We start from the raw sequence: 27,403 nt of genomic DNA on the forward strand, positions 1-27,403 counted from the left end.
TAGTTGTCATCTTTCAGTTGGTTCTCCATTGCAGAGTGTGATGGGATCATACAAGGAGATACAACCTGCTGAGGCTTGCAGGAAAAGGGGTCTAGACTGGGGATAGCTAATTTGTTTATTAAATAATTATCTTTATAAATGTTTTCTTTATACCATACATCTTAGATTTGATGTTCTTTGCCACTTAATGACCCGGTTGGTGGACCATGACTCATGGCTCAGTATAAGTACAGAAATCTCAGTTCTACTCTTTTTTGGCAGAATGACACAAAAAGCAAGTAACACATAGCACCAGCTCTCATGGTAGCAAATATCTCTCTGAGGATTGAATTTAACCTGTAATGTGAGGATCAAATAATTTTCAGGGCACAGGTCAAGCAGTCTGAGGTCTGGAGCCACTGATGTAGCTTCTTATCTTCTCTCTTTCCACATTGTTCCAGAATAATATATGACATCTCTAGATAATGAATACAGTCTCAATGTTTACAAAGAAATAGTCCTGAGAAATCTCTATTTTATTTCAGTTACATAGCTTACATTTTTCAGGAAACTGCAGTTTTGATGGCATTGGGTAGATTATCCAGTCATCCAACTCATTAACAGTAGGGCCAAATGAAAAGAAAGATACTTTTGATTATGATGTTCAAGGTCATATTTGCATTGTAATGTTTCCCAAGTGAAAGGTAAGAGAAATGGCAAGCACACAGCTTGAGTGAAACTTGATCTTGAGGGGTGTGTGTGTGTGTGTGTGTGTGTGTATGTATGTATGTGTGTGTGTGTGTGTGTGAGAGGGAGAGAGAGACAGACAGACACAGACACAGAGAGAGAGACACAGATAAACAGAGACAGAGAGAGACAGAGAGAGAGAGAGACAGAGAGACAGAGAGAGAGAACAGCTCTCCTAGGTTGCCTTCTCTGAGAAAACTAGTTCTGAATGTAGGTGCGGGTGGCTTAGACCCAAAGCAGACCCACAGTCTTGTCATGAGTTGTCTGTGGGACTGAGAATGTGCTATAATGAATTTAAATCCTTTATCTTGAACTTACTTACAAGACAAGAAGTTGAATTATCTGGAAAAGAGTACCACATACTTTTACCTTCTGGTCAATTTCTAGGCACTCCTTCATTTTTTACAGTCTGGAAGATGTATAAACATTGTAATATTTATTAAATAGTTATGAGACTATGAATGTTATATTGATTTTAATATCATATACCATTATAACACAAGTTTGGCCCAGGAAAAGCATTATAAGAGTTTGTATGTGTGTGAATCACTTAATAGAGGGAAGAGAAAGTTTGGTTTAGCACCCAAGAGTAATTAATCTGAATCATCAAGTATTATTAATGTGCACATGAACAGTAATCTGTGAATCTCTAAATACAGACATATCTGACTAAAAATTGTATTTCCCTGCCTTTGAATATGTTCTAAAACATTTGATATAAATTTGAGTAATATGAATTATAAGGAAAGATGTTAGGTTTTGTCTTGTCCATAGCAAAAAATAGCTTTCCTTGATATAACATGTACATATATATAAATTTATACACATAGATTATATATTTGTATGTATATATTTACCTATATACGTGCATATATACTCCATTCAAAGTTACCCTTATATTTCATGGTAAAATTAACTCAGTTATATTATGAAATTTTAAAATGTTACTATTGAACTGTTTCTTTTGTCTCATTTTTGCCCTTCATTGACCATATGCATAAAATAGACTCCAGATAGGAAGTGGTTAATTTTTGATGGCCCAGTAGATGCTGTATGGATTGAAAACATGAATACTGTGCTAGATGACAACAAAAAGCTGTGTCTGATGAGCGGGGAAATTATTCAAATGTCACCGCAAATGAATCTGATTTTTGAACCAATGGATTTAGAAGTTGCTTCCCCTGCCACTGTAAGTTCTCAGTTTTGACATCTTATAGATTTTGCAATGTTAGGACTGTCTTATTTACTCATTAGCTTTGACTTTAAGTGAAACTTATTGGGAGAATTTATTATAAAAGTGATCTATGATTCTCATGGGCAGACATCTGTTGACATATCTGGGCAAATGGAGTGATCAGGCTGTTTTCCTCTTTTGTCTTTTTTGTTTTCCTCTATTTGGTTAAAAAACTGAGCTCACAAAAATTGAGACCATGAAATTTTATAAATATTTTCCCTCCCAACACCTTCCTGACAGTGCTAAGAAACAGATGTGGTGAGTCACAGAAAAGCCAACCACTGAGACCAGATCTAGGGCCCAATGTTTTGTTTAACTTCGCACTTAACCACTATGTTTACAGTGATCTGATGGAGTTTTGTTTCCCTTCCTTTCTGTGAGTTTAATGATTAGCAAGAGGGTCTTAGCATTTTGTTCTGTCTTGTCCATCATGCTCTATGTCAGGAGCTGCAGTTATGAGAATGGCTCAGGAAATAATGAACCATGCTCTTGAGATTTGCAGAACTGTGAACTATCTGATGACTAGACAATTAGGTGCTTTGATGAGCTAGCTTATCTATGATAGTAAATCTCTTCCTCTGTCATCTCTTGACTACTTGACTTATGTCTAAGCAGACTGACCTGTACAAGGCAAACGTTACCCGTTCTGTCTTAGTGGTAAACAATGCTTATTTCTCCAGGTGTCCAGATGTGGTATGATCTACATGGAGCCTCACATGCTTGGCTGGAGGCCGCTGATGTTGTCCTGGATCAACATTCTACCTCCTTCAGTCAATGCTATACAAAAGGAGTTTATAATAGGCTTATTTGACAGAATGGTTCCTCTTTCTGTTGAATTTATTAGAAGGCATACAAAGGTGAGAGGAATAAAGAACTTTAAGATTAAGAATATAAAGATTAAGATAATAAACAGGTGACGGGTGAGTAGAGTTAGTCAGTCTCTCTCACCCTCTCTTCAAGAGGACTGGGCACCTGCACTTCTCAAAGACCAAACTCCAGCTGGCTCAACATTTTCATTGAACCCTGAGTGTCTTTTGCACTGCCTTGGGTGACTCGATGCCATATTTGGCCAGACGCCACTTTTGTCCAGTGGGAGGATAAACAGACGCTGTTGTGGACAGGCTCTGGGTGGACAGAATGGGAGCCTGTAAGCAATGTATGGAGCGTGTGTGTCTGTGCTGCGACGAGCTGGCGTGCAGAGCGCTGCCTTGTTCTACAGCACCTGCTGCTCAGTGTGTGAGAAGCCTGTGAGTGGAGCAAGCCAGTCATTCCCACCATGCCTGGTCTTGTCTTTGGAGAGGAACCACCGTCACAATGGAAAACTCATGTGAACCAAGTATATTAATCTTAATGTCTTTTTTTATCATCAACTAATGGATAAAATATTTATAACTTTTTCTTTGCCTATTTAATCTTTTTTTTCTTTCTTCACCGTTGTGAGGTAGCCTTACTATGTCATTCAATCTGGTCTCTAACTGTAAAACCTTCCTGCCTCAGCCTCAGGAGTGCTGGGATCACAAATTTGTATCACCAGGACTGGCGGCAGCCTTTTATCTGATGAAAATGAAAAGATTTTAATTCACATAATGATTCTCGAAAAATATTAGAAGTGAATCATCTTAAGAGTTTGAGAAAACATTATTCTAAAAATAAAAAAAAGTAATTAAAGTGTGAAAGAGGGTGAATAGGGTCAAATGCTGTATGCACATGTGTGAGAATGGAACAGTAAAGCTTTCTGATTACTTTGGAAGATAGGGAGAGTGACAAAAGGATAAATCTGATCAAGGTATAGCATATGTATATGTGAACATGTCAAAGTGAAACACCCTGTCCAGCTAGTTGATGCTAATAAAGTAAGTGGGAAAAGCAAAATCCCCAAACGCCTGTGTGATGCTGACTGGATAGAGAAAAAAATGTATATAACAAATTTATTTATGATGGGCTGTTGTGTTTTAAAGTTTTGTTTTATACGTTTCTTTCCTTTTCAGATTTCCAACAATAAGTCAGTCTGTGGTATAAAGATTAGAGATATATTACAGATATGTGATATGTGGTATAAAGATTAGAGATATTAAAGTAGGAAATCTGTTCTCTCTTTCACTGTACCTTAGGTTAGGAGATGGGTAGACGAGACAGAGAAAGAGAGAAAAGGGCTAATGAGAATGAAGTCTGCCTGAGTACTTGAAGCACCATTAAGACTCTCAACCCCTTTCCAGCAGCAAATTACAGGCATTTAATTACAGGCATTAATTTTTACATTGGAAGATGTTGGTCAGAAGTCTTTCAGAAATCCTTTGGCTCAGGAACAAACAGGAAAATTGGACTGATATTTCTCCTGCTGTTGGAGAAGGACTGCAGGCAGATGTTTGGCTCAGGATACAGATTTGGAGAATGGATTTCAAAACCATGTTAGCACACAAATACTCAGATAAAATCTGAGGCCAAAGGAGAAAAGTAGAGGCTGGAACCTCAGGTGGATCGACTAGTGAGTTAAGCAAGGTGATAAGAAGGAAGAAAAGATTTTATTAAGGAAGTTGTCCAAATTATGGTATGCTACTAGGAAACGAGATGAAGGCAGCAAAAGGGCAGACCTACATCCCACAGAACTGGCAATTGATAATATGGACTGTCTTTAGCAAAAGCATGCAAGTGGGGAGACAAAGGCACGTGGAGTCACCAAGGAGAAAATGTGTGTAGGCTGCTCTTTCCATGTATGCACATACATGAGCAAAGGGCCATAATGAAATGAGCCATGGAATTCTTATTCTTCCTAGCACTGTCAAAGAATTTAGTTATCACAAAGAAATGAATAAAATTTCCACATATGTCATTTCTTTTTCTTTTTTTGGGAGGGGGGGGGAGGTCCAGTCATGGGCCTGAACTCTGGGTCTGGGTGCTGTCCCTCAGCTCTTCACCTCAAGGCTAGTGCTCTACTACTTGAGCCACAACACCACTTCCGGCTTTTTCTTTTCTGCTTATGTAGTGCTGAGGAATCGAACCCAGGACATCATGCATGCAAGGCAAGTGCTCTACCACTGAGCCACCTTCCCAGCCCCCACATATGTCATTTCTATAGCAAAACATAAAACTTGTAAAGCAAACTTAGTACAGCATGACTTTCATCCCCCTTGAAGAAATTCTAAATGTCTATTGTTTCCCATTTGTAATAAGAACTTGTCTTTTTTTTTGGGGGGGGGGTCCGGTCGTGAGGCCTGAACTCTGGGCCTGGGCGCTGTCCCTCAGCTCTTCAGCTCAAGGCTAGCGCTCTACCACTTGAGCCACAGCGCCACTTCTGGCTTTTTTCTTTTTTGCTTATGTGGTGCTGAGAAATCGAACCCAGGGCCTCATGCATGCAAGGCAAGCGCTCTACCACTGAGCCACCTTCCCACCCAAGAATTTGTCTTTCTTAGAGTTTTTAAGTTACCTGGAAGTAGTTGTACAAAGGAATTGCAGTTCATGAATGCAGTGCATCTTGATCAATGTCACCCCCTTTCAACAGCACCTGTCTGGAATGGGTTGATTTCAGAGAGTGAGTTTTTACACGTTCACTTTGAAGCAGCACAACTCTTAATGCTTGCAATTAGGGCTGGGAAGACAGCTGACATATAGCCATTGAGAATGTTATATGTCACATGGTTCTAGGAACTCTACATGATATGCCATTTGTCAGTTGTTATAGGAGCGCCTAGCATTTACAGAACTCCAGCAATGGTTTTGTGGACTTGAGATTTGGATATGTAATTCATAGGATGGTGTTTACTCTAACGACTGCCGTGGCTCATAAATATTTCCAAAGCAGGCTTATTTATTAAACATTATAAATTTGCTAATTAATTACCTTCTCTGAAAGACCTTTTAGCAGTTTGATTTGTAAAATTAATAAAGGATAGAATCTATGCCTTTGATCAAACAGGTACCAGGATGTTTCTTTTCTGAATTTCAGAATTAGTGTAAGAGAGCTTGAAGAACACATACTGCCTAAACAAGACACTGCCTGCTGACATACTTGAGCAAGGAATTACTATGCCACTGTTTCCCCTTATAAAACAATCATTAGAACAATACTTACTCATATGTATAACAGCTGTCTGGATTAAATGAACTGAATAAACATTAGCTGATAGTACTTTATCTAATGCCTCATATAATTTATTTATTATAGCTTTTTTTCTGACTTTGCAGGAATTATCTCCTACTTCAGATACAAACTTGGTCCGATCCTTAATGAATCTGATAGATTGTTTTATAGATGACTTTGCTGATGAAGCCAAACAAAAGGAAAGAAATGACCGAGAATCATTCTCTTTGCTAGAGGTGGGACCCGTCCCTTTCTGCATTGCGGAGGCTTGTTTTGCTCTTGAAGTTGGAGACAAGACAGCAGTGGGAGCTGAAGTGGGAGGGAAAGTCAAGCCCCAAGCCAAGTGCTGACTGCCAGCTTCTGGACCAGAAGTTGTGCTGCATCATGGGGTTTGAGTAGACCCCAGTGATGACCCTCAACAACAATCTATTCCCAATATGTTCCAATTCCCTTCCAAATTGTAATTCATTTCCCCTGTTCTTCGATTTATTTTCTTTGTTTTTCACAAGGAAAAATTATATAAACTTACTATACACAAACTATACCTAGGAAGGTAGATACATAATGTATACAAATGTATATTTTGGTTGAGGAAAGCAAGAAGACATAGGTAATTGATAAGCAAGTTTTAAATTTTATTCTATGATTCCCACAAAGCTGGGACCACAGGCACACGTCACTATGGCCATTTTCTTAATTGTGTTGGGATCTTGCTAATATTTTGATTTGCTGGCCTTGAGCTATGTGATCTTCCCAGTCTCGCCCTCTGAGTAGCTGAAATTATAGTCATGTACCACCATATCCACCTTGTTTTCAAGATGGGCCTTGCTAACATTTGGCCTAAGATGGTCTCAAACCACCACACTCTGATGTCAATCTACAACTTTTATAAGTACCGCGCGCTAACCGATTGCGCCACTGGAGCTCCTCAATCTACAACTTTTATAAGCATAGTCAGGACTCTGTTACCTTTAGCATTTAAAAGGAGATTTGATTTTAAAATAAGCAAACAGATTTTCTCATCCACTTGGTGGTGATTTTCTACTCAGTTCTCCTTGCCTGAGTCTTGTAAGAATAAGTCAGTGTCTTTTGTTTCTTATGGGATGGCAATTATAATTTATATAATTAGCATTCAGATATAACAAATGAAAGAATAAAAACTTGTCTTACTTTAACCCAGAATATCGGTATTTAAATGATAAAATGTGTTATTTACCTATAAGTGTGTCTTAACACACTAATAAAAACTTACCTCAATGTTCCTTTTAAGATCAGTCTTTTCCTAAGTATTTAAAAAATCATAAGATTTACTAGAGTACTTATTTCAAAGTTTCACTATTCTAGAATTTATATTATGTATTAGATTTTATAAGCAATTCAATCTGAAAAAAATGTAATTCTTATAAAATCCTTCTGTGATCTGTACTGTTTCATAGTTCATGGATTTCTTTTCAGAGATATCAGTCTGGCTGATATGATTTCAGCTGCAAGGATCATCTGAAGTGACTCCTTAATTGTTGCTTTATCTTCTCATCTCTCCATTGCAGGGCATATTTCTGTTTTCCTTGATCTGGTCTGTCGGCGCCACTTGTACAGATGAGGACCGGGTGAAGTTTAGTAAGATTCTTCGAGAACTAATGGAAGGTCCAATGTCAGACCTTACTCGAAATAGATTTAAATTACTAAGTGGTACAGAAAATACATCCACAAAGAAATTAACTGTCCCATTTCCTGATAAAGGAACAATTTATGATTATCAGTTTATCAGTGAGGTGAGTTCTGAAGCAAGCTTTCCAGCTGGCAGTCTGGCAGTATCCTCTGAGGCATGGCACATACTGGCCCTTGTGGCCATTGATACACCGCTATTTATCTTAACAGACCACCTGGACTCAAGGAGGATATACTGGCTTTGAATTCAGATGTACCTGGGTTTGCATCTTAGTAAACTTTCTTTCTACACAGCTGTGGACTAACTAATTTCTCTGAATATAGTTTTTCTTAGCAACTAAAATATGGTGACAATAACACTTGGTGAACTAACCATACTCATTAAATAGAATCATATGCATACCATGTAGCTCAGTAGCAGGCACCTCTGTTGAAGGCTACCTGTTGGGGTTTCATGTACTCCTTAGTATATTACAGGCACTAAATCCTGGAGGGTTGCAGCTGCTTAAATGTTCATTCAACATATCCCAAATGCATTGAATAATAAAACATGGAGCAGGGTGCTGATGGCTCATACCTATAATCCTAGATACTGGGGAGACCCAGATCTAAGGATCTTGGTTAGAAGCCAGCCCGGTCAAATGTCCTTGCCTTAAACTCTTATCTCCAGTTAATGAGCAAAAAGTGGGAAGGGAAGCTGTGGAGCAAGTGGTAGAGCACCATTCTTGGCTAGAAAAAAGCTAAGGTAGAGTGTAAGGCCTTGAGTTCAAGTTCAACACACTAATATTCATACTATGACTAATAATAATGATAATAAAAATGTAGGTAGTATTTGCTTGATTGTTATATACGTCATCTTCTACAGACACTGTGCTGAGGACAGAGTTTAGGACATACACACATACATATACATATGCATATATACATACATATATCTGAAATACATATACATGTATATATGTATACATGTATATGTATGTATATATATGTATATATACACACCCATGGGTGCGCAGGGTATTTTTTTTGTCCTTTTTTTTCTTTTCTCAAGGCTAGCTCTCTCCAACTTGAGCCACAGATTCAATTCTGAGTTTTTGGAGAGGTATAGTTTTTATTGGGGATACTAGTCACATGGACTTTCTACTTGGACTAGTTTTGAACTGCAATGCTCAGATCTCACCCTCCTGAGCACCAAATCCTGGCTTTTTAAATCCTTTTTTCACTTAATAAAGAAAACACCTTATGTCTTATTAATGTTTCTTCAGCACATTTGTTTTCTAAGACCTCTCTAGAGTCTATCAAGTTTTTTTTTGTTGTTACTTTCAGGATTTCCACTTTATAAATACTTCTTTGGTGCTTATTGTTGGACACAAATCACTATATCCATATCTGGTTGTTTTCTTAAGAGAAGTTTCTAGAAAAGGCATTGCCTTTTCTTTACATGGTGCTATGTGTCAAGGCCCATGGTAGAGGGACTTGTGCAAGTGATGTACTCATCCATGAGAACTGCATATAAATTACATGACAATGGGAAGGAAAGGTGGGTCTGAATTCTGATGGGAAGTGAGTGACCAGAATTTGGATTTTATCCTGTATTAAGAATGAAGAGGGGCAATGGCATTCTACCAACAGGGAAGTTTTGAAACTTTTTATGATAAACACTATCAGAAATTATAGTTCATAAACTAATCAGGTACAAAGTTGTAGCATAATGTTTCTTCATAATAATAATCACAAATTAGGAAGTTCTGCTGTTCTGTGGTCTGTTAGGCTGCCATATGAACATAGTTAATGCTACAGACTGTATACTTGAGTGTATTATACTTTTAGTATATTATTTTATTAGAATTAGAACTGTAAAAGTTAAGCAATAAGTAATTGATCATCCCAGGAGAAAATATTGTGTTACCATTTAAAATTCCTTTTTACTTAATCCGTGGATACAGTGTAATTTACTCAATGCTCCTAAATAATCCAAGGTACTAGCATAAGCAGTGATTTTTCATTTTACTTCAAACAAAAGCTAATTTCTCCTTAATTTACATATGAAACTTAGCTTTTTAACTGAATGTTGTATTTGGGTAAAACAAATCTAACTCTCAAGGTTTGTTGGTCTTGATATTCTCTACAATGCAGAAGTATGAAACTTTTAAAGATATTTCACAAAGTAACTTTCACTATTTTCGCTACTTATTATAAACAGGGACTAGGAAAATGGGAGCCCTGGATAAAGAAGTTGGAAGAGGCCCCTCCAATACCCAAAGATATGCAATTTAATGAGATTATTGTGCCAACTCTTGACACAATTCGATACTCTGTATTAATGAACCTTTTGACCACGCATCAAAAGCCTTCAATATTTGTAGGACCAACAGGAACTGGAAAGAGTGTTTATATCATTGTAAGTATTGTAAACATCTATACATTAGGATGTACGTAGTAGTACTAACCATGCTATTTCTTTTAATAATAGTTTGTTCAGGATAAAAATTATATTTCACAAAAAGTGTATTTTAGTTGGACTTCATATTTAACTTTAGAAATTATTTTATGTCCACAGGATTAATGTGTAGTTAAATCAGTGTGCAGAAAAAATAAGGCAGCTGCTTTAACAAACACTGCTCAGAATTTCAGTGTTTAAAATTGTTTAAATAGGGATACAGGTGGACCCATTGCAACAATGAGATGTATAAGATGCTATGTGGAAAAATGAACTTTACAATTTAGGCGAGGGTGGGGGTGGAGGAGAGTATAGTTGAGGAGGTGGGAGGGAAGGGATTGTAGAGGAAAAACAAAGGAGGAGGCAACAATGCTTGATAAGAAATGTACTCATTACCTTGCTCATGTAACTGTAACCCCTCTGTATTTTCACAATACAAAAAACTTACTTTAAAAAAAAAGAATTTCAGCAGTTTACTCCTAGCCCCTCTGCAGTCCCAGGTTTCTAGTTAATTCGCATTTCTATATTTTAGAAAACATTTTCTGTTTACTTATTGATTTTGCAGTACTAGGTTTTGAACTAAGGTCTTTACTCTTTGCTCCACTTGCTTGCTCAGGTAGCACTCTACAACTGGAGCAATGCCTTCAGCCTTACTTTCGGCTTGTTATTTTAGAGTCAGTCTCCCAGACATTTCTGCCTCATGTGTTTGCAAACTATGATCCTGAGATCTCAGCCTCCTCAGTAGCTACGATGACGGGTGTGACATCACCACCCGGCTCTCCCAGTTTTTGGCAATGTCTTGTTTCTAATGCTTCATTGACTCTAGTTTAAATTGAATCCTTAATATTTCTGGAATGTATTTATGAATGTAGTCAAATAATTTTCCTAGTACTCATGTATTATATAATCTCTTTTATAAAGTGTTGCAATGACATGTTATCATATCAGGGAATATTCACGAGAAAGCAGGGGAGAAGTTGACTTGGTGTTTATTTGATCTGTATTTGGGAAAAAAGAAAGAAAAGAAAGAAAACAACTCTGAAAATGATCAGGGATTTTTCTATGACATCAAGAGATAGGGAATGGAGATTTGACAGAAATAAAGGTATTATTTCGAGAAAAATTTAGCTGTTGTCACTCATATAGCCATCAAATTTAGCACAGATAATAGTCTGTCCTGGTATTAAAATCATTAACTTTTGCAAAATTGGAACGTAATTTTATAATCTGCTTTTTTTCTTGTTCACTCATATCATAAACACTTTTGCATTCCATATTCTTCTACAAGATAATTACGGATATGTCATAATAATTAACATTTTATGAGAATTAATTCAATTTTCTAATTTTCATGGTATTTTGCATTGAAAACAAGATTGAAATTAATTTTGTGGGTAAATTTTTGTTATTATCTCTGCCTATGTAGGTTAGTTGAATTTTCAATAATAATTGTTCAGAAGTGAACAATTGTTCAGAAGTGTTGTACTGAATCAAATTGTCTTGCAGGGACACTTTATTGCCCCAGTGAAGTAATTATATCTTTGTCATAAATAATACAAATGTAAGTCTGGGGGCTCAAAAATGTATTCTGTAGTGAAAGGAATTATTTTGAGAAAATAACTTTCATTGCAATTACTTGAATGAGTTTGTTTTAGTGAGACATTCACATCAAAAAATCTTATTGAGAATTTATTCATATGAGAAACTTTTGTATGTACCCTCATTTTATTTTATTAAAGTGATTAACCAGGAAGTTAAAGGCTGTAATGATATTTTCTTCAAATTGTTGCATTTCTGTATATTAGATTGTAAAGTAACAATGAAAAAAATAGATAATATTCTGGTTAGATATTACATAAAATGCAATGAATTGGAGTGGGGTAAAAAATGAAATAAATCATAATGATATGTCACAAAACCATTTCTAAAGACACTGGTTGACAGCAGATATGTTGAAGAAGTTAAAATTCTTATGAAGAGGAGTCTATAATTGCACATAGTTTACATTTCTAATGAGTTTAACTTAAATGTAGAAACATTTAATGTGACATGTACATATGTACAAATGCAATAGTTAGTAGTATTGTCTACTTCACATTTAAATGTCAGCTGACATGAGTAATTTCCTTCCACATAACCACATAGCCTTCATAGAATAATTTTAATTAGTGCATATTTTATCATTCAATTTTTTAAAAATGAGTCATTTTCACAGGGTTATACTTAATTTTGGGAGTTTTATATGCTAGCATCATATATATTTTTAGCCAGTGGGCTAAATGGAATTTTATCTCTGGAGAAATTGTAAGAATTGCTAATAATTCATTTAAATGGAAGAAAACATGTAATGATCACTTATGCAAATCTTTGTTTTATTTATTTAATTTTTAAAGCATCAGGGTAAAAAGTAAAAGTATACTTATTTCAAATTTTTTAAGTCAATTGATACAAATTTCTAGAATTAGAAAAACATTTTAACACGAGCTTACTCACTATTTCCCATTACATAGAATTTTCTTTTGAATCAAATCAATAAGGAAATCTACAAACCTCTCATAGTTAACTTCTCAGCGCAAACGACAGCAGCTCAAACTCAGAATATTATCATGTCGAAATTGGATAAAAGAAGAAAAGGAGTTTTTGGTCCTCCTTTGGGCAAGAGAATGGTAATGTTTTCTAGAAATTATTTACCTTCCTAATCCTATCTTTCCTTATTTTATTTTTGAATAAGCATATATAATAATACGTTTATTGACAATCCCATGCACGCACATACACTTCAGTTCTCCTCACCCCTTAGTTTCTCCTCTATTCTCCACGTTTCCCCCACTCATCCTCTCCTACACAGCCCATCTTTTACATTCATGGCAGGCTACCATTACTGTCATCACCATCATCATCATCATCCTTGTGAAGTAGAAATAGGTGAAAATGATTGATATTCAGCTTTTTGAGCTTGGCATATCTTGTTCAATATAACAATCTCCTGTTCCATCCAATTTCCAGTAAATGACATAATTTTTTTTCTTTATGGTTTAGTTCCTGTAGTTTAGGTGTACCACATTTCCTTCATCTATTCATCCGTTATTGGTACCTCAGTGGATTTCACAGTTTAGCTATTAAGAACTAAACCTTCAACAATCATGGGAATGCAGTTCTGTCTCTCTTCATCAATTTTTGTTTGGGTTTACATATACAAGAGTTGTCTGGTCGGGTGGTAGGGTAGGTCTATCTTTAGTTTTCTGAGGAACATCCATATTGATTTTTATAGTGGTTGTACCAGTTTACATTCCTTCCAACAGTGAGTGAGATTAATTCCTCCCTCTATGACCCTATATCCTTGCTACTGCTTGCTGTTGTTTGCTTGATGATTGACATTCTGATTTGTATGAGATGGAATCTTAGTATAATTTTGATTTACATTTATAGCCAATAATGTTAAACATTTCCTTGTGCATTTATTAGCCACTTGAATTTCTTCTTTTGAGAAATGCCTATTCAATTTGTTCAGTTAAAAATTGAATTATTTGTCGATTTTCTTCTTAATTTTTTGAGGTCTGAATATTTTGGATATTAATCTTTTATCCATTGAACAGAGATTTTCTTCCACTCTGGTTGATTCTACCAGTGTATCTTTTGAAATGCCCAATCTTTAATTTGTAAATTCTTGCTCTTATTTGCTAAACAATTCATCTTATTCAGAAAATATTATTTTTGCCCATATCTTCCAATTTTCCTGTAGTAGTTTCAAAGTTTTAGAGATTAAGATCTTAATTCACCTTGAGCTGAAGTTTGTGTTCAAGGCATGAAACAGAGGTCTAGTTTTAGTCTTTGCATATAGTAACCAGTTTCCTAGCACCATTTGTTGATGATAGTTTTTTCTCCAGTGTATTCTTTGTGACTACTTTGTCAATCATCAGATGGCTGTGTTGGTATATTTTTTTCTTTTTCTGAGTCTTCTGTTCTTTTTCTCTTTAGAGCTGTCTTTGTTATTATAGTGCTAATATTTTTAAAAAATTTGATTCACTATACTGGAGAGATAGTCCATTGATTTTTTATTTGAATTACTGGTCTTTTTCTTTTCTAGAAGTTTAGTTGATTTTTTTCAGGATTTCTGTACTATTATTGAATCTCTTTTATTTCTTACATATTTTTCTCTACTTCATTTAGCGGTATTTTCTTATATTCTCTTTGAGTTTCTTCAGCTGCGTGCATATATATTATGCATTTAAGAGGATATATATATATATATATATATAAATTCACATGTCTCCCTTTACATTCTGTTGATCACTCTTATAATCATGCTTTTGAGTTCTTTGTGCTTTTTTCCTCTTCACTATGCTTAGTGTGTGTTGTTGTCTGGTTGCTGATATTTAGAGGTGTCATGCTGGCTTGTTTTTAAAATATTTTCTTGGCTCCTGCATTGAGATTTACATGACTGAGGCCAATTCATTGGTTGGAAGTTTGAATCATCCCAAGCAGGACAAAGAGAGATTTGGCTTCTCCTTTCTCCTTCCCTACAAAAGATACCTGCACTAAAGCTGTACATTGTTTCTAATTTTCTCTGTCACCTTTCTGTTTTGTCATACTTTTCACCTGAACTGCTCTTCTCATGTGGTTCTTAGTAGTCTTCCTCACTTTTGTTCTACCAAGTATCTCTCTTTTGTTACTCTGACTCTTCTCATTCACTGACTCCAACAGAAAAAGCTTCTACAATGCCATCTTGCTTCTTTCCCACTTATTTTGTATTAGCACATATCAATTGTACAAAAGGATCTTTGTGATAATTCTATACATGCATTTATGTGCTTGGATCATATTCACCCCCTCTTATTATTCTTCTGAATTCTTTCAGTAACATTTGTAGTCATCAGAGTGTTTTCTACTTACAATCCTAGACCTTTAACAATTCGATGACCTGTGAAGAACTTCTTTCTTATCTTAACTTTTACTACTCAGTGGTTATAATCTAAAACTCACACCTTTCTCATCTGTTTTACAATGAAAAAACCCAAGGAAGATTAAGAAACAAATTATATGAGAGGATAATTAAGGGCTAATTGATAAAGGTTAGTAATGAGCTCTCTTCATTCTTAGGTAAATAATAAATGGGGAACTATTTCCTTACTCCATGCTTGGAAAATAAGCCATCACTTCTGTTACATGTACTTTCCAAGAGTGTAATCTAATAATTTGCCTCAACATCATTTACATGGTATTTTATAATGCCTCCTCTCTTTTCATCCTTAGGTTGTCTTTGTAGATGACGTCAATATGCCTGCTCGAGAGGTCTATGGGGCCCAGCCTCCCATTGAGTTACTTAGACAATGGTTAGATCACTGGAATTGGTATGACCTCAAAGATTGTTCTATGATTAAACTAGTGGACATTCAGATCATGTGTGCCATGGGACCTCCAGGTATATATTCTGATATTATGATTATTAACAGAGAAAGAATCACTCTGGCTGCTATAGAGATAAATGGAGAAACAAAGAGAATGACAGTTTTCTGTATATATGTCCTATGTATATCTAACATAATGAAATTTGCCACAATTCCACTCTATAAAGTGGGTGATCTTTGTTGTTCCATTCACCTTTGACTTTTTCCAAATCTTCTAGTCTCCTACTTTATGGAACTTAGTTTCTCATTTAATGCCCTTGCATTCCAGAAACCGGATAGATCTCCCGTTGTCTTCCCAGGACAGTTCATTTCCTCTATGCTTCCTTTGGATAGAATCTTCCTGCTCCCTCACAATTTTTTTTTTAGTTTTTTTTTTCTTTCTACTATTTTTTTTTATTGTGAAAATACCTTTCAGAGGGGTTACAATTACATGGACAAGGTAATGAGTACATTTCTTATCAAGCATAACTGTTGCCTCCTCCTTTGTTTCCCCTTCCCATCCCTTCCCATCTCCCCCCTCCCCCGACCCTGCTCCCCCCTTCCCACCCCTCACCCCTGGCCAAAATTGTAAAGTTCATTTTTCGACATAACGTCTTGTACATCTCATTGTTGCAATGGGTCCACCTATATCCCTATCTAAACAATTTGTTCTTATCAAGCATTGTTGCCTCCTCCTTTGTTTTCCCTTCCCATCCCTTCCCATCTTCCTCCCCCCCAACCCCGCCACAGTTGTAAAGTTCCTTTTTCGACATAATGTCTTGTACATCTCATTGTTGCAATGGGTCTACCTGTATCCCTATTTAAACAATTTGTTTTTTTCCCTTCCCCTCCCCAAATTATACCAACATCAAGTACATATTTGCAATAACTAGTATATGTCTGAGACAAGCAAAAATGGTCAGATAAGTTGATGTTAGACAAAATGAACCCCAAGATAAGGATCAAATGGTTTTTCTTTTTTGCTATTGTTTCTAACATATTTATAAGATAATTTCTTTGTTGCTTTGTATGTCCTTCCCTCACAATTAACTCATTGCCAGTCTCTGTTTTTAGGCAGGTTGCTAAAAGGAATTCAGAAAGTGCCTGGAAGAACTTACTTCTAGAATTTTCAGAGAAAATTTTAAACTGAAAGGATTCTCTATATAGGAAAACTATGTTAACATGTCTAAAATGACTTGATTCTACTAACTAGAGATTGTTCTTTTACTGACATGCTAGTGTGTTCAAGATATTTCTTGCATGAATATTCCACTTCAGGAACTCTTTCTTGAATTTGCCTCCTTCGCCAACCTTTACTAAATCTTTGATGTGGATAGTTTGTTTTAAATCAGTAATTTCTCTCACCATGCTCACTGGATCATTTTTAAGTTTTTTTTTTTTTAAGTACATGCCTGTATGGCTCCTGTTGTCAGTCATCTGTACTCAAGTGCCCAGTTTTACCTGCATAATTAGGGACTGATGAGAAGAATAGACTGAATCCACAGGATATCCTCCCTAGGACCTTGTTTAGAAAGACATTGCTATTTCTCCTGTGGGGGAGAAGATTAGAAACAGAGTTGGGAACTTTACAATTTAGGTGAGGGAGGGAGGGGTAGTTGTGTAGTTGTGGAGGTGGGAGGGAAGGGAGGGAAGGGATGGTAGGGGAAAAACAAAGGAGGAGGTAACAATGCTTGATAAGAAATGTACTCATTACCTTGCTCATGTAATTGTAACCCCTCTGTACAGTATTTTTACAATAAAAAAATACTTAAAAAAAAGAAACTGAGTTGGGATAGCTGTTCTCTACTTTCCTTCTGTGACTTTTGCCACTTCCTTAAACATGCCCAGGTAAATCAGTGATTTTATAATTTCATTTAGAAATCACTTCTTGCCTAGAAGTTGTATGATAGTTTCACTTTTAAAAAGCAAATGCATTTGTCTATGCATTTATTTTATTTGTTGTTCTGAAGATCAAATATAGGACCATGAGCATGCTAAGCATTGAACTTTATACATATTAAAGGAGATATAATTTTATTAAATTACATACTGAATTACAAGTCACCTATTAAGCACCCTATTGTAAATATAATAATTACTGTATGAAAATCAGATGATTCCCCAAAATTTTACAAATAAAATCAGCCAGGGAAGATTTATGTAATACATAGATCAGTCTCAAGGAAATTCATTTCAAGAATTTGGCTTTATGCCAAGATTGGCATGAAAAGGATCCTAAGATTTAGCCAGTTAGATTCACCAAGATTATATTCATATTGTGTAATATTCTACCTTAATATTGGGCTATAACGAGAATGTTTATTGCTTTAGGCTGTGAACCATGGAGAACATAGTCAGCAGCACTTTTCTTATATTGTGATTTCCTTTGGCAATGTAGACCAAAGAGTATGCTAGTTACTTGATTTTATTCAAATAATTCAACTCAAAACACTGTTTTGAATTTGAAAGGAAAATAATTTTGATATCAAGGCTTCTTGAATAATAGATTAATTTTTGTATAGCATGAATTTGTCAGTTTTCAAGAATTGGAGAAAAAAACCTTTGGAATATTCTGGTAATATTGTTAAGAATTACTTTTTTTAATATTTAGGTGGTGGTCGGAATCCAGTAACTCCTCGATATATGAGACATTTCAATATTATAACAATCAATGACTTTAGTGATAAATCCATGTTCACAATCTTCTCTAGAATCTTAACCTGGCACTTAAAAATCTGGTAAGTATTGTTTACTTATTTTTTATATCAAGTGTCATAAGTCTTAGAAACATGCCAAATAGGAAGTGTTTCTCAAATGTTTCCATGAAGATAATATTGTTCGCCTTCCTTCTTCCCTTCTTATTATGACAACATAACACAAAGAAGCAGTGTATTCTGCTGAATAACATGCATGTTTAAATTACTATTTTGAGTCTCACAACTGATGACAACTAATGCTGGAAAGGTTTTCCAAAACAGGCTTATGCTATGACTTTTTGCTTTATGCTATGAATTTTGAGGATGTCACCTTGGAGTTTGTTCCATGGGGACTTGTGTCTCCCTAGCTCTGGAGTTTCTGTTTTTATTCACAAGACGCATGTATGTCAGGAATCCATGCTCACTTGCGCAGTAACTCTCTTGGCTCCCTGGGGCCCATTCTTGGGAAAATGTCATTCCTTACCCTAGCCAATGGTAATGCAGTAGAAAGCTGGCTCCTGGCTCCTTATCATACCAGAGATTAGAGTTCATCTTTCCCAGAGAATATTCTGTCCCTGTGTTTCTATTCTAAATTGTGTTATTTGAACTACGTATCTCAACTTTTCTCTTTCTTCCTTTTTAAAAAATAAGTCATGGGACTTGAACTCAGGGCCTGGGTACTATCCCTGAGCTTTCTCACTCAAGGCTAGTGCTCTACCACAGTACCACTTCCAGTGATTAATTGGAATTAAGAGTCACATGGCCTTTCCTGCCTGGGCTGGCTTTGCACTGCAATCCTCAGATCTCAGTCTCTCAAGTAACTAGGATTACAGGTTGGACCACAGGCACCCAGCTTGCTCTCCTTTTTCTTTAACAAGCATTTTTATTTTTTTTTTCAGAAAATAACCATTTCAGTAATGTTCTAAAAAACATTCTACTTATTTGCAATTGAGAGTACCGGGAAATGAAAGAGTTTGGTTGGTGGGTACTGGATTTGGAGTTAAAATGGGCTCTTTGGCTGGCTCTAATTTTAACTTAAGTAGTTTAAGTTGTTTGAGTCCAGTATGATGATCCTGCTTTGCTCACCAAGGTTCCTTTAGACATAGTATAAAAGCACAAGTGGAAATAGCTGTATAAGAAATGAAAATCAATGATTGTTATGACAAGAAAAGGGGACTTTTATAAATCAAATGAATACAATTAGAATTAAAATTTTATTACTGATAATTCTACATTATTTTTCTCTTATTTAAATTCTTTTCCAAAGTTATAAATTTCCAGAGGATTTTCTAGATCTGACCACACAAATTGTAAATGGCACAATGACTTTGTATAAAGATGCAATGAAGAATCTCTTGCCTACTCCAGCTAAATCTCACTATTTGTTCAATCTTCGTGATTTCTCACGTGTCATTCAAGGTGTTTGTTTGTCAAGACCAGAAACAGCAGAAACAAAAGAAGTGATAAAACGTCTTTGGGTTCATGAGGTAAAACTCCATATTATTGACATGCAAGAAATAAAGATTTATCATATCAACTGAGCAAAAAAGTAATATTTAGCAATTAATATTGTTGAAGTATATTTAACTATTTGAAATTATGAAGGCCATGATTGAGATAATTCTTGCATATTCAATACTAAGGCATTATATAGTTATTCCATGGCTAATATCCCATATTAAGGAATTTCTGATGACTTACAGAATATTTTGAAATAGGTAAGTGATTTAATTTAATTTAAATAAGTTAATCCTCATTAGTCTGACAAAAATTTTCTGCAATAGTAAAACATTTCTTTCTTTTTTTTTTTTTGGTCAGTTGTTTTTTTTTGTTTGTTTTTTGGTCAGTTGTGGAGCCTGAACTGTGAGCCTAGGTGCTGTCTGTCAGTTCTTTAGCTCAAGGCTATTTCATAAGGAGATGTTTTATAAAAAGTAAATCATTTGGGGCTGGGGAGGTGGCTCAGTGGTAGAGCGCTTGTCTTGCATGCATGAGGCCCTGGGTTCGATTCCTCAGCACCACATAAGCAAAAAGAAAAAAAATCCGGAAGTAGCGCTGTGGCTCAAGTGGTAGAGCGCTAACCTTGAGCTTAAGAGCTGAGGGACAGTGCCCAGGCCCAGAGTTCAGGTCCTACGACTGGACCCAAAAAAAAAAAAAAAAGTAAATCATTCATCTATAGTACTACCTACTATCCAAAACAGAACAAAAGTATAATGCAAGCTGGAAGATTAATAATTTAACATCATGAAAACTATAGGAAAATGTATCTAAGTTCTCTTGTGAATAACTATATGGATGTGTATTTTCTCAAAACTTTCTGGAAAGAAGGGAAGGAGGAAAAGGAAGAAGAGGAGAGAAAGAGAATGCAAAACCGAATTATCAAACATACCAGTTCAACTTTAGTGGGCAAAAGACTGTGCAAAAATGGAAGCAAAATGTGTAACCCTAATCCATTTTAATCCGTAGTTAATTGTATATAGCTAAGAAACATGGGGAAATGGGGATTTGCTACTATATTAAAACCACGTGCTACAGTCAGTATATAAAAAAATCTTAACAAACCAGTTTCTGTAAGTTTGTTTTGTTTTTTTTTTTAGTTTCTGTAAGTTTTTAAGATACATAATTTGAATGCCTAAATCTTTACACATTCAAATATGTACCCAAATTTGGGGTCTACTCCACTGGGAAATCTGTCACAGCAAGGTCACTAAAAGTGTTCTTCAGTAAAATGAATGTCTAGTGATTCTCACAGCTCATCATTTTAACCGGCTGATGCATGCCATACCACTCAGATGCATGTGTAGTGGGCCACTGGGTAAAAGAAATACGCTGAAAGCTTGAGACAGAAAAGCTAAAGGGGAAGATAGGTAACACTGAATTCATTTGAAGAAGTATGCTTTAGTTTGTTGAGACTGTCGTAACAAAGAATCTTTTACGGCTTACTCATAAAAGCATTTATTTCTCCCAATTCTGGAAGCTGAGGGGTCAAGGTCAGGGATTCAGTATGTGGGGAGAGCCTCTTCTTTGCTCACAGTGCTTCTCCCTGAGTGTTCTCATGAGGCCTGAAGGGCTCCTAATTATCTCTATAAAGTCCCCATTCTTTAACACCACCTTAATCCTCAGATTATGATTATATTTCAACATGTTAATTTTGGGGAGACATAATGATTCAGATTATAGCAGGGTGCATTGCCTAAGGCATCATTTTGTCCTGAGAAAATTGTGTTCCAGGAAACACCTGGCATCTTTCATCTCAGGAGCTTTGTCTTTGATAGCCTTTCTTCCTGGAACATTCCTTCCTCATTGTCCACCAGGCTTGTCCATTTCCCTCCTTATGACTTCCTTGATGTTTAGTCTGCCTGGGATGATTGCTTTTCCTTCTCAGTACTGATCTTCCCTGAGTTCCCTCCCTGCCTTTAATCAAATCTCTTCTCCTCCATGAGCTCTACACTGCCCTCTCTATTTAATACTCGCTTAATGCCCTGCCCCCACATGAGCAGTTCTGTCTTTCCTATCCTGTCCATTTATCAGCTTCTATCCTACCATATAAGTTACTTGCTGTGTTTATTTTCCTCTTTCTCAGATAGTCTCATGCGCCCACAGGAAGGGATTTTTTTTCATTCATTTATCTGCAGTTCCAAGAACAATGTTTGGCACATTGTTCTTAATAGTTCAAAAACTATGAAATGATTGAACCCAGCATTCTAATTTGTACTTTATTTTCTGCTCACTCAGGAAAGATTCCTTCAGAGTCTAATGTGATCCAGAGTCTGATAGGCAGCTTTTTCTTCTACAGACATCGTTACAACATTAGAGGACCCAATAAAATTCTACAAAGTAGCTTCAAACATTAAAAAAAACTAGCTTTTCTATGGCTCTCAAACTTTACTTAGAATATTATCTAGTGTGCTTGTTAAATATAGATTATTCTTCAAAACTGCAGATATTACAGAACACATGGAAAAAAATAAAATAAAACCTGTCACACTTCATGTCACACTTCAAAGGATGCTGCCAAACCATAGAATGAGAGAGGATTCTTGTAAATCACATATTTGTTGGGGCTGGGAAGGTGGCTCAGTGGTAGAGTGCTTGTCTTGGATGCATGAGGCCCTGGGTTCGAGTCCTCAGCACCACATAAGCAGAAAAGGCTGGAAGTGGCTCTGTGGCCCAAGTGGTAGAGCACTAGCCTTGAGCTGAGGAGCTGAGGGACAGTGCCCAGGCCTAGAGTTCAGGCCCCACAACCGACAAAAAAAAGAAAAAGAATCTGAGATGTAAATTGCATATTTGATAAGTGTGAAGTAGTTAGAATACAACTGAGCTTGTTTTTAGTAATACAACCCATTCAATAGAAGATATATCTGAACAGATATTTCTTCAAGCATGATACACAAATAGACAATAAAAACATGGAAAATGCTCAAAATGCAGTGAACTACCTTTTACACCCAAGAGGGTAGCTGTCATCAAAATGTTGGATAAGTGTGAGAATGTGAAGTGATTGGAAACCCCATACTCTTCTGGTGGAAATGTAATATGGAAGCCAGTTTGCTGTGCCCATGTAGCTACCATTGCTGAAAAGGGATTGATGGAGTTCAGTCATTGACTTGGCAATAGTCTCAGATTAAAAATATGATTCTCCCACATGTCATCCTTATTTTATTTCACTTCTAGTGTATTTCTCATGTACTATCATTACAAATCCATGAGATTTGTAAAGTAGATATTCCATTTCCAATTTACAAGTGAGGAAGCTGGTACCGATGATTTAAGTAGCTTGCTCATAAAGAAAGCAAGAATATATACTATATATAGCACATGTGTATTAAGTCTGTTGAACACCATGACAAAACACCACAGGCTCAGTAGCTTGAAAGGAGAAGTTGATGTTCTCAAAGTTCAGATCAAGGTACCGTCAATATTAGTAAAAAGTTAAAAGGGCAAGCAAGGGAGAGAGCATGCCAATGTCTCTCTCTTCATATAAGGATAATACTATCAAATTGGGACCCTACCTAAATATTCTTATTTAGTCTTAAAAATAGACTATTGTGACACCCCGATGCCATTGAAGAAATAGTTGTTGTATGCAGCATACTTAATTATTTCTTTCAGTCCCATAAAATGTACATATAATTGGATTCATTTTAGAGGATTGTCCTTTGCAGTGACTTCCAGCAAAAGTAATTAATAAATGTCCAAAACAACCCCACCACCTAAAACATTTCCTCTTCAAAATCAAACAAATAATATCTATTGGCTTTCAAATGCGTTCAAAAAGATGTCTGTCTCAGAAACAGGAAGTTTCATGGTGAGGGAAATAGCAAACCCTGGGTACCAGTGTCAAACTAACTCCATGATCCAAGACTGAATGATTGTCGGAGACAGATTTGCTTGAGGTCTTCATTCCCTTCACATAAACACAAACTACATGAACATCATCCCCAAGCTACCTCTCAATGACCCACAACCACATGGTCCCAAAGAGTATTGACCAAAATTCATATTTAAAATTTATTTTTAAACTCTTACTTGGATGTGCTTGTAATAAAACTTATAGAAATTTGCTGACAATGTTTTTATATTGTTTATTTTATTATTTATATTACAGAAATAATAAAACTAAAGCAATATCAAAATAACATTGAGATTCCACCTCACCCCAGTTAGAATGGCTATAATCAAGAACGCTAATAACAGCAGATGCTGGAGGGGATGTAGCCCAAAGGGAACTCTACTGCATTGTTGGTGGGAGTGTAAACTTGTTCAACCACTCTGGAAAGCAGTATGGAGGTTCCTCAAAAGACTCCACATACAGCTCCCCTATGACCCAGCAATCCCACTTTTGGGTATTTACCCAAATGATCACAAAGAAGGCCATACTAAAGCTACCATCACAAGTGTGTTTATCGCAGCATTATTCACCATAACTAAGATATGGAACCAGCACAGATGCCCCTCAGTAAATGAATGGATCAAGAAAATATGGTACACACACACACACACACACACACACACACACACACACACACACACACACACACACACACAATGGAATTCTATGCCTCTGTCAGAAAGAATGACACTGCTCCATTGGTTAGGAAATAGAAAGACTTGGAAAAAATTACATTAGGTGAAGTAAGCCAGGCCCAAAGAAACATGGGTCCCATGGTTTCCCTTATCTGCAATAGCTAGTATACGTCTAGGACAAGCAGAAGAGGTAAAAAGCTGCGTACATATGACCATATAAGACTGTGCTAAGTGAAATGAACCCCAAGATAGGGACACAAGAGGTTTTATCTTTCTTGCTGTTGTTTTTAATGTACTTATAATGTACTGTGTGATTTTTTTTGTTTCTTTTGTATGTTCTTCCCCAATGGTAGAACCCCTGTTTTCACTGTATTTGATGTCGGTGCTCTGCACCTTGTATATACATTTTTCTAATTTGGGGAGGAGAAGGGAAATAACAAGATGTTTAAATCAGGATACAGATTGACTCATTGTAACAATGAGATGTAGAGGATACTATACTGAAAATGAACTTTACAACTTCAGTGGGTGGGAAGAGTTGGGGAGGTGGGGAGTGAAGGATGGTAAGGGAAAAACAGAAGAGGGGTAACAATGCTCAATAGGAAATGTACTCATTACCTTACTCATGTAAGTGTAACCTTATGTACAGTATCTTTACAATAAAAATATATTTTAAAAAACTAAAGCAATAAATTTGCTCCTAAAACCACTTTTCCAAATTATATAGGTCCTTAGAGTCTACTATGACCGCCTTCTAGATAATGCAGACAGAAGTTGGCTTATTCACTACATACAAGATGTTCTGAAGAATTATATGTATGAAGATTTTCATGAGCTTTTTAAAAGTTTAGATTTTGATGGTGATGGAGTGGTGGAAGAAGATGACCTAAGAAGCCTGATGTTTTGTGATTTCCATGATCCCAAGAGGGAAGATACCAGCTATAGAGAAGTCAAAAACGTGGATGCTCTTCGAGTGATAGCAGAATCGCACCTGGAGGAGTACAACAACATGAGCAAAAAGCCCATGAACCTTGTCTTATTCCGATTTGCCATAGAACACATCAGCAGAATTTCCAGGATTTTGAAGCAGCCCCGAAGCCATGCCCTCCTGGTTGGAGTTGGGGGCAGTGGAAGGCAGTCTGTTACCAGACTGGCTGCCCACATGTCCGATTATTCAGTTTTTCAGGTTGAAATCTCCAAGGGCTATGGTAGCAATGAGTGGCGTGAAGATTTAAAAGTGATCTTAAGGAAATGTGCTGAAAGTGACATGCATGGTATCTTCCTGTTTACAGATACTCAGATTAAAAGAGAATCATTTCTAGAAGACATCAACAATCTACTAAATGCTGGGGAGGTCCCAAATCTCTTTGCATTAGATGAGAAGCAAGACATATGTGAGAAGATGCGTCAGTTAGATCGCCAGAGGGATAAAACTAAACAAACAGATGGGAGCCCCATAGCTCTTTTCAATATGTTCATTGAACGTTGTCGGAACCAGCTGCACGTGGTCCTTGCCATGAGTCCCATTGGGGATGCGTTTCGGAATCGGCTTAGAAAGTTCCCGGCTCTCATTAATTGCTGCACCATCGACTGGTTTCAGGTATTGCTATGTAAATTTTAGATAGACTTCTAGAAATGTCGGGTCTTTATTTTATTAACTCCTCCCCTATGGAATGTAGGTTACAAAAATTATTTGGGCCACCATTATGCATTTCAGTGGATTTTAATTGTAGAAATCGTCAAGGAAAATAGTTAAGAGAATATGTATGTAGTTCTTAATCTCAATATATTGCAGAAAATTCACACTATCCTAGAGAGGGTTCTGATAGGAAACAGAGTATACACGGAAGCCTTCATGGAGCAAAGGCTACAGAAATGTAGGCAGGGTTAAGGGGCTGAAGCTGGGTATGGGAGGTGCACACCTGTAATCCTAGCTCCTCAGGAGGCTGAGATCTGAGGATTGCAATTCAGGCGGGAAAGTTCATGAGATTCATTTCCAATTAACTACCAAAAAGCCTAAAGTAGGACTGTGGCTCAAGTGGTAGAGCACTAGCCTTGAGTGAAAAAGTTAAGGGACAGTGCCCAGACGTTGAGTTCAAGGACTATTACTGACCCAGAAAAGGATAGGAGGGGAGAGGTGAGAGGGGAGGGGAGGAGAGGAGGAGGGGAAGAAGGAAAAATGGAAGATAGGGAAATGGGGAGAGGGAGAGAAGGGATGGTCAAGGGCTAAGCAAGTAGAAAAGCGTAAGAGCAGGGAGTTGTTACTACATTTGGGTAGAAAGGGCAGATGGAGAGAAGAGTGTGTCTCCTGGAGAAGGTAGAGCCCTAAGAGGCCTTTCCAATAGGAGCAGAAACTAGAAATTCAGAATTCATGGGCTATACTCAACATCCCTCTCTTCTCTTACATGCTTCTGTTTTTCCAGTAGCCAATTCCAGCAATAATGAAAAAGAAAAGGGGGAAACACTTTGTTATGATCAACTTCTAAATCAGAAAACACAGAGCTGAGCAGACCAAGGCTGAAAACTTGTGATGGGGTGAGGGAAGAAAATACAAGAAGGAGACTAGGCTCAATGTGAAAAATAATTCAGTTCTTTCTGGCTTTAACAATGCATTCTCCACATGGGTAGTTAGGTAATTTGTGGGCTGTGGTTGAGGTACTGTGAGTGGGATCTAGCACATAAGAATTGATGATCTTGAAAATTTGCATAGACTGCCTATATTTTCTGCTAAACTTACTCCACACTGAGCATATTTTCTGAGCTCTTTCTTGCTCTGTCGTCACTCTTACTTGAAAAGTTACAAATGAAGAAGCAATTAGAGTACACAAGATGTCTTCTCTCCTTGAGCTTACTTTCAAATAAAAAAAAATAGTTGATCATACAGCATATCAAATAGTGGAACAAAGGCTTTCTGGACAGGCAACCTTGAAGAGGAAACCTGGAAGACAAAAGTACAAGTACTGAGAAGATCTCTAACCTAGTGAAGGCAGGATACTAGAAGGAAGGAGAAGGAGAAGGAGCCATCAGGATGACACAAGCTAATGAGAAGTGTGAGGCTTACTGTCAGGAAGGTGTGAAGGTCCACACCAGCAAACGATTTCAAAGTTTGTTTGGAAGGTGTGAAGGTCCACACCAGCAAACGATTTCAAA

The 27,403-nt window shown here is 36.6% G+C and overlaps 1 protein-coding gene across 1 annotated transcript in view; it reads left to right on the plus strand.

Moving 5' to 3' along the window:
* Dnah7 (dynein axonemal heavy chain 7) overlaps positions 1-27,403 on the plus strand; it is a 210,385-nt gene that overhangs the window by 104,399 nt on the left and 78,583 nt on the right. Inside the window, exons 32-41 of the mRNA XM_042688311.1 lie at positions 1,733-1,915; positions 2,641-2,817; positions 6,143-6,274; positions 7,586-7,810; positions 9,910-10,107; positions 12,657-12,812; positions 15,400-15,568; positions 18,145-18,271; positions 19,497-19,716; positions 24,981-25,853. Of these exons, the coding sequence (XP_042544245.1) occupies positions 1,733-1,915; positions 2,641-2,817; positions 6,143-6,274; positions 7,586-7,810; positions 9,910-10,107; positions 12,657-12,812; positions 15,400-15,568; positions 18,145-18,271; positions 19,497-19,716; positions 24,981-25,853 (2,460 nt within the window). The remainder of the gene's footprint in view (positions 1-1,732; positions 1,916-2,640; positions 2,818-6,142; positions 6,275-7,585; positions 7,811-9,909; positions 10,108-12,656; positions 12,813-15,399; positions 15,569-18,144; positions 18,272-19,496; positions 19,717-24,980; positions 25,854-27,403) is intronic.

This window comes from Dipodomys spectabilis, unplaced genomic scaffold (assembly GCF_019054845.1).
Source record: "Dipodomys spectabilis isolate Male_0828 unplaced genomic scaffold, ASM1905484v1 ptg000115l, whole genome shotgun sequence".
Lineage (NCBI taxonomy): Eukaryota > Metazoa > Chordata > Mammalia > Rodentia > Heteromyidae > Dipodomys > Dipodomys spectabilis.